General features: G+C 46.6%; 2 protein-coding genes across 2 annotated transcripts; both read right to left on the bottom strand.

Annotated features, from left to right (window-relative positions):
* Positions 1-2,411: 2,411 nt before the first annotated feature.
* EJ05DRAFT_477507 (uncharacterized protein) lies at positions 2,412-3,791 on the bottom strand. Its single transcript, XM_033744264.1, has one exon. It carries the CDS (start codon positions 3,305-3,307, stop codon positions 2,492-2,494), a length of 816 nt encoding a protein of 271 aa, XP_033598787.1. The 5' UTR covers positions 3,308-3,791; the 3' UTR covers positions 2,412-2,491.
* A 784-nt stretch (positions 3,792-4,575) lies between these two features.
* EJ05DRAFT_441206 (uncharacterized protein) lies at positions 4,576-7,944 on the bottom strand (the record flags this gene model as incomplete). Its single annotated transcript, XM_033741973.1, has 3 exons — positions 4,576-5,197; positions 5,265-7,627; positions 7,678-7,944. The coding sequence occupies 3 exons, from the start codon at positions 7,942-7,944 to the stop codon at positions 4,576-4,578; spliced, it is 3,252 nt and encodes a 1,083-aa protein (XP_033598786.1).
* Positions 7,945-8,385: the final 441 nt, after the last annotated feature.

Below are 8,385 nucleotides of genomic sequence, written 5' to 3'. Positions count from 1 at the left end.
GTCCCCCTCTACCTAGTACATATAATGTATCTATCTATAACCACCTAATAAAAAGTAGAGCTATTATTTAGCTACTCGTGGTAGACCCCCGATTTATCGGGGGAAAATAGCTACTTTGAACTAGATTTCCTATTCTAGCTTACCCCGGGTTATCATTAAGTGTTATATCGTAATCTTCTAAGAGTGTAAGCATACTAAGGTACGCTATAATAATACATTAGCAATGTGTATATATATATAAATAATAAAATAAGTATATTATCTAGAGCTTACCATAGTTGTCCGCGTTCTTAAGCATGTCCTTCTAAGACTTCTCTAAGATATAACTCTAGTAATATAGATTAGGCTTTATATTAAGCTCTAATATAGATTAATTAACACTAGATTTACTGTTTTATATTTCTCGAACTTACTTTTGAACTCTCTTAGATGCGTAAACTCACGTAGTATCGTTATACTAGGAAGTGAATACACTAGCTACTCGTCTTCCGTCACGAATTTCTCATCTAGTGCTAGTAGTATGGGTAGCTAATATTCTTTACTTCTTTGGGCCATCGTTATGTATTTTCTATTACTAATTCCATCGTAGATAGTTATAGATTCTAAATCGATACCGGGAATCTCGGACCGGTATATGGCGCTATATATCTCTAGAACGTTAGGGTTATCCCTTAGGTCGATTCTACATGCTAGGGGGATGCTTTTATAATAGAATATAGGCACACGGACTTTCCGGTGCACGAACGAGTACCCGGGCGACGTATTATACTATAGTCGTTCTTATGTCTTACCGTTAAGAACCGAGTACTAGCGGCGATCGTTGTCGTAGAAAATACGCGTGTTAGCCCGTGCTAGGTCCGTGACTTCTAGGGCGGACCCGATGCTAAACATAACTACTAAAAATTTTCCGTAATTCTCTAGCTCTTTGTACACACGGAAAAGATACTATACGATACGCTTAATATCGGTATCCTAGAAGAGTATACGTAAGTAAGCTCGCCGTACTATATATATTGCCTCGTGGATAGCCTCTACCATATATGGCTTTTCGTAACATAAGGACTTAATATAATATTCTACCTTAGCCTATAAAGGTAAAAATAATAGAGAAGTAAATAGAATTAACGAATATAACGAAACCATTTTAAGCGCTATAGAGTATCTAAAGTCAATATTAATAGAGATATAGAGTACGTAGTAGTCGTACCTTTTATATTATAAATCTATCTATATTTAAGATATATCTCTTAATTATTTCTTTTACAAAGCTTAGACTTCGAAGCATCCATGGACACCTATGCTTTTATCTATCCGTTTCCTAGAACTTAACACTACTAGCACCTGTACGTATCTATCTCCATTTAATTTCTTTATAAAGTCTCTTTAGAAGAATAGCGAGGAACTTCTAAGAATTTTTAGAAGATAGCCCGTGTAAATACGGCTTTCGCATTTAGAAGCACGCTTCTACCTCTCTACCCTTCCTCTTCTTAAGGATTTAACTATCTTATTATCGACTAAACCAAAGAGTTTAGAGCTTAATAGTATATAGTGTTAACGGTGTTATGATACTCTATAAGTATATATAGATATAATGATATATAGACACCTATGTAGAGGTAGAGAGGTAATCTAGCGGTAGGTAAGAACATGTGAATAAAAATAGAAACGTTTATATTGTCCGGTTCTACGAGAGGATATAAGGTAACTAAGCGAAAGTACTAGCGAAACGGTTAATTGCCTCTCATTCACTTAACATGGCTATTGCTGTTGTTGAATATCCCTCATCTAGCCTATTTTGACATTCATTGTAGGGTGGTGACTAAAAATAGATCCACCCTTTACCTGCAACCTGAGCGACATTTTTTCTATATTAGGACTACGTGAGTCCCTATCACTGATCATGAAGGGCCTTCCTCTAGGTCCAACTGATACCTATTCTATAGCTATTTCACGACTCGATATAATGATATATACGGGTAATAGGGTACGATCTATTGATAGACGCGTTCAAAATATGCTAATTGACTTGATAAATTCAATGGATAAGTTGAGAAAAGTGCGGGGAGGGTATTCCGTTGCTTATCTTCGAACCTGCCGCCTGAGGATCATAGTCTAGAGCCAGCCGAAAGATGAGCCACGCTGGATTCAGATTGCAACCCAATCAATATCAGCCTTTCGAGGCTCGGACGCCACATCGATCTACAAAGAAGCCCTTAAAGTAAGTATTCCGATTAAGGCCCATATGGTTATGATCGAGCTATTGATGACCAAGAAACTGTAGCAGATTGGAGGGACAGGCACAAAACATCGAGGAGTAACATAGTCCGTTGACAACTGGGGGACCGGTCTCTAGGGATAGGGGGAGCATTCACGCTATTCTGGCAGTGTATATGGTTGTAAATAGACGGCAGTGAGAAGGCAGTAGGGCTTATCAGTGTTATGTGAGGGGACTAGAGAGGAGGTAACAAGGGAGATCTCATTTGAATGGCTGTCAGACATAACGACCATCGCTCCCAAAGCCAAATGGCTTGTTAAATGTGTCAGGTGCTTTCTCGTCCCGATGGCCATCACATTGGCCGTTGCACGTCTCGTAGCCATTGTGTGAACTGTCTTGTTCGACAGGTTTCCTGTGGCTGGTCAAGTCGTTGGGCTGTCCCGTCGTGCCCTTGAAGAAGGCTGCAATGAATCGTGCTAGTGCCGATTTTTTTGGCAAGGTTGGTTTGATACAGGAGGTTGGGTCAATGTGCCTAATATATGTTTGCTGCGTTTCATCGTAGCTTTTCAAAGCCATGTAGTGGGCTCGACGTCGCACATTATGTTCCGTGTTACTGATCCTTGGTCTCCAAAATTCATACGCCAGCTTTTGTTCGTCCTCCGTTCGCCAGCGTACTATATCGTAACTACTAGCTACAGTCATCGCTGCATCTCGCGCCCACGAAGGCTCCCTCTTCACCATCTCGCCAACGCGCTCGGTGGCGACAGTCACCCTTTTGCCAAGTATGTCCTCAACCTCATGCCGACGACCTAGTTCAAACTCGCCCATGAAGACGTCAACCCTGCTTCTATCCACCGGAGTATCCTCCTCTCTTGGGGTATTGTTAAGCTTGTCCACGATATACACGAGTGCCAGCTTGTCGATGCCATCTACAGGTCCAACGACGAAGGAGTGACCCTGGTTAAAAGCATTGTCGATTCGATCTTTGTAGTAAGTGTTAAAGTATTCCCAGGTGACTTCGAGAGGGCCAGAGATAAAGGCGACAGGGGTATGCGAGAGCTTCGGTGTGGCTGTAGGCAGCTCCTCTGCCATTGCTGAGGTAGATGTGGACGAGGCTTATGGAAGATTCGCGTTGGTGGCCTGTTCTATAGACTTCACTTCAGGTAATCGCTAACGCGATGAAGCCGAGAAGCAGTCTTCTCGAGGCCGCATGTCAAGGCTGGCTTTTTTGGGCGAAGGATCAAGAGTGCTACCTGTTACACTGTGCTCAGGTGCTGTGAGAATGTGCGAACGGCCTGAGGCAGATAATTCGGCCTTGTCAGGCTTCTAAACCTGCTCCTTCACCAATAGGAATGCGAGCAAGTTAGGTATCCAACAGAACACTATATTTTAGCGAGATTACCAATTAGGGGATGTCCATTCTGATCCTAAAGCGACGGAAGTGAGTAGGAGAAACTGGAAGACGCAAGTGTGAAACTACAAGCATGCAGTTAAGCTTGGCGTTGAGAGATCGTCAAGGTTGAACTAAGCCGATCAACGTGTAACGGGCAATGGTAAATAGAAGGAGGCGACAACGGATGAGGCTACGCGAGAACGTTCTACTTTACAGACCATAGCTCGATCTACGAGCACAAGTACAAGTACAGGTGTAGACGAAATGTTAGTAAATATCGGCCGTGGATGGGCATTGTACTCACCCGACCACTGGGAAATTCGTCAAGGATGCAGGAGTGAGTGTAGACGAAGAACGTGTAAGGACGAAATATCCCATTTATGTTCGGTACAGATGATGGTGATGTCACATCATAGTGTGGACACGGGAAAAGACGTACTATGTACAATGAGAATATCCATATAGCCATCAGCGGAACCAATCATAATCTGTGTCGCTATCTATATAAGGTGGAGATGTGGACGGAGAAAGTACACACATATTTTTGCACTGCGAGAAGTTGACCTTTCGCTCTTCGGCTTTGAAAAAGCCGCTAGCGAATGTTCAAATTTGTGAACGGGAAGAATTGAGATCAGTATGAGTGAGCATGATCACCGTGTATACAGTGCCAGCAATGAAAATTACGTGCTCGGGAGTAAAGAATGAATGCAGATAGCATATGCCCCAACCTTGAAAAGGCCACTACGAAAAGAATCAGATCTAGAAAAGGGTAGTGGGGTGAGGGAATATCAAAGAAACAAGCTTAAATATACACAAAGCAATGCTTCTCAGTCCAGTCTGCTGGGAGCAAGAAGCACCGCACGCATGCTTCCCTTCAACATATTTGCTGTGACTATAATATCCCGAGGTAAGTGGCATCGTGTCTAATCGGCATTCAAGCAATTTTCTCTTCACCGTAACAAGCACTCTACTGTTGTGGCTGCGTCTTCATCGATCCAAACATGCCTGGCCTATACTTCCCACCTGCAGAGGCTGGATCCGCTGGCGGCGGCCGCTCCTCTCGGAGGGGCACGTCCCGAGAATCGTCCCGAGGCGCTCTGGACTCGCGTGGACCTTCCCTCGAGGGACCGTCACCACGGCCGCGGGTTTGCCATCTGCCGCTGCCAGCTGCAGGACTTTCAGTCCGGCCATGTGAGCTATCTCTTGCGGGTCCTCTGCCACTACCTTCACGAGGCCTCCATCCACCACCCGGCGCAGCACCTCCGGCAGCTCTGAGGGCAGGAGGAACGTAGCCGGTACGTTTGGGAGGTTCTTCCGTACCTGCAACAGCTGGGGATTCAGAGCGAGCAGGTGGTGTAGCGGTAGCTCCACCAGCAGCAGCAGCGGCTTCTTTGGCAGCTTGGCGGTCACGCCACGAAGGCTTGTCTCCAAAGATACGTGGTGGGCCGCTGGCAGTAGCAGTGGTTGGCTCAGTAGGTCGTTCAAATGAGCGTGTAGGAGGTTGTGGAGCACGAGCACCACCAGCTTTTCGGCGGGCCTCTGCCTCTTCTTCTCGCTGACGTTGCTTGGCGGCGATCTCGTCGAGTCTCCTGTAAGATCGTTAGCACGTTGTAGAGATTGCTGCCGGGGAAAAGGAGGGGTGGAGTAAAGACTTACTTGTTCTCAATATCTCGTAGACGTTTCCTTTCGGCCATCTCTTCACGCTTTGCCTCTTCTTCGCGAACCTTCCGTTCAGCCTCCTTCTCTAACCTTTCTTGCTCTTCGCGCTCGTGTTGAGCGGCCTCTTCAGCCTCACGCTTCTCACGCGCCTGTCGCTCGCGAACCTCTTTGACACGCTGCTGAATCTTCTGCTGGAGTTCCTTCTCGGCTGCCTTCTTTTGTTTGTCAAATTGAGCTCTGCGTTGTTCGCGAACAGTGGTGATGAAGTCCTTGTACTGCGGCACCAGACGCTCGAGACGATGTTTGAGTTCAACAGATTCTGTGTGCTTCTCCTTGGACTCCTTCAGCTCAAGCTCTGTCGCTTCATCGTAGGCTTGCCTGTCGGCAGCCATTTGCGCTTCGTAGTCCTTGGTCAAGTGTTTGATTTCCTCTCGTCGATAGGCTCGTTCGAGATGATCGATCCTCTTGCCAGAAATGCGGAGTTGATCACCCAATTGGTTCTTCTCCTTCTCTAAAGCTTGAAGCTTCAGTGCACGAATTCGTGCGCTGTCGAGAGTCGAGATATCCTCTGGAAGATCGATAGCGATCTTGCTATCCTTTTTGAGCTCACTGATCTGCTTCTCGATCTCTTCACGCTGTATCCTCTGTTGCTCGGCCTGAAGACGCTTAGTCTCTCGGTCCTTTTGCTCTTCCCTCAGACGTCGTTGCTCCTCTTCCATAGCTTGTTGTTGGCGAATTGCTTTCTTCTTCTGCTCCTCTTGTTCTTTCTTAGCTTGTGCGCTTGAAGCAGCCTGCTTTTTCTTCTCAATTATTGCTCTCCTCGCTAATGTGGCCTCCCGCTCAGGGTCAGCACCGGCCTTGGCTCGAGTCAGTGCTCGTTCTTTGGCAGCGTGTCTAGCGGCATTGAACGAAGGATCGACGTATTGACAGGTTGTATAAAGTGCTTTAGCAAGTCGTGTGAGCTGGGAGCGCACAATTTCGGCGGGTGTGCTTTGTAGGCGTTGAACAGAGCCTACATCTGCATCAGCAGATCCAGAGCCTGAACCGGGGTGAAGGGCTTTAGCAGAGGAGAAGACGTCGGAGTCGAAGGTTAGGACACCAGCGGCGTGGTCGACACGAATGGCAAGGTCACCCTTCTTGCAACCATTCATGATGAACTTCTCAATGGTACTCTTCGTAACCTGAAATGGCTCGGGAAACTGAGCGAGACCGAGGACAAAGTCAATCTCTACCGAGTCGTATACTTGGGACAATTGTTGGAATAACCGAGTGAGTATAACCTGTTGAAGAGGCAGGACGTATTTCTCCATCTCGCAATCCTCACCAATCTGGGTAAGAATGGGAGATATCCTCTTGCAGATCGATAGCGGGTGGAAGTCAACCTCGAGAATATTGTACAGCTCACGGATCTCAGGCCTAGCACGCTTCAGTAAGCCCTTGGATAGAGCGTCTTTGAACAGGATTGAACGGGTTGGAGCGGTGCTCATTCCCAGAAGATTTGTCAGTCGAACGTTCTTGTTCTTTTTAGCCTCATCTACATCAACAAGCGCGCCACGGGACCTCGAAGTGCTGATGACGGGGATTGAAAGGGCGGAAAGTAAGACAAAGGAAGCAGCCTTGGTCATATCAGCCTCAGTGACAGCTGGATTGTCCTTCTTGGGGCTTTGTCCTAGAGCAACAGCGTTTGCTGATTGGCGCATAAGGTTATAGTAACGGCTCCAAGCTGCAGCATGAAACAAATAGTTCTCGCTCTTGAGGAAGATTCTGGTCAGGTTTTGGTAGTAGTTCGCCATCATGATATTCTTTGGCGGCCGCTTGCTAAGACTGACGAGAGTGTAGATATCCTCAATACTGCGGAAAGCCTCTTGCCACAACTCTAGCTCCACAGCTACATTGAGCTGTTGGAATCTTGTGTCTAGGTGGCGTTGGAGAGTGTCTGGGTCGCTGAGATTGATGGCGTGCGTCTGAGACGAGAATTTGGCAGCATTTTGGAGATGATTCCGTAAAAGTTCACACAAACGTCTGAATTCCGTCTTGCGTGCATATTTCGAGCAGAACTGGAAGGCTTGGTGGGCTGTTGTCTGATACATGATCTCCAGGCGAGCATTATTCTTGAAGATGTCTAATACCGTTCTGTAGGTTTCCCACAGAAACTTAAGCCATGGCGTGACTATAGCGCGATCTGTACGATCTTTTGATTGTTCGCCAGACACGGTGGACAGAAGGATGGATTCAGGCGTCTCGGAAGCTTCGAGGTCATCGACGTTTGACGTAGTCGCGGTAGACTGTACTTCATCGGACTTTGTTTGAGCCTCTGTGACTTTGTCTTCGGCGAGAGAGATGAAGTGTTTGAACACCGTCTATATGGACAATTAGATGTGCGGTGTGTATTGCGGGGTCGCAGACTCACCTCGATTGTTCCAACATTCGTATTTTGAGCAGTGTTCTTGTACTGATATAGGCCATCTTTGGCAAGTTTGCCTTTCCGGAGGTCGACGCAAAGTTCGACGAAAAGCTTCATAACGGGCTCAAGCGAGGCGATTGGACTGTTGCGCGTCCTCTTGGAGACGACATGCTCGTGAAGAAGCGACAGTGCTGCCTGGGCCTGGCCGACCCCGACCAGCTCCTGTGCACGCTTAAGCACATTTTCAGGCTTGCTGTGAGGTGGTGGTGGCATCTTGCCTGTATGTGGTGTTGGAGGTAAGGTGTCGCAGTCGTGGCGGTGATGATCTATGGTGTAGAGTAATTTCGTCAAGGTGGGTGTGTGGGAGCCTGTATCAGGACTAGCGCGATACTCCTGCTTCACGTGTCTGCTACTTCTATTCTCCCATTTTATATTTATAATTAAGGCAACGAGAGTCGAGTCACATTTTATTATTTGCCCGTGTGCGCATACTATAACGACGTGTGCGTTTCTCAAACGAGTTGTGTAGCAAGCAAAGAGGTTTTGCGGTCTTCGATCCGTGCACACAGAGCTTTGTCTCGAAGCATCACATGATGAGCTATACCCTTCAACTTGAATGCTTTAACCGGTGAATGCCTTTCTTCCACAGTCGGATAGATTAGTAGATTAGGGAACACATGGATATAATCTGGTTCCAGATTTGCATAGCATCTG

Source organism: Pseudovirgaria hyperparasitica (genome assembly GCF_010093815.1).
Source record: "Pseudovirgaria hyperparasitica strain CBS 121739 unplaced genomic scaffold EJ05scaffold_11, whole genome shotgun sequence".
Classification (NCBI taxonomy): domain Eukaryota; kingdom Fungi; phylum Ascomycota; class Dothideomycetes; order Acrospermales; family Acrospermaceae; genus Pseudovirgaria; species Pseudovirgaria hyperparasitica.
This window is presented reverse-complemented; position numbering and strand designations above follow the sequence as displayed.

What these genes read in the sequence shown, in the direction of transcription:
- EJ05DRAFT_477507 (XM_033744264.1), bottom strand. Translation starts at nt 3,307, where the DNA reads ATGGCAGAGGAGCTGCCTACAGCCACACCGAAGCTCTCGCATACCCCT.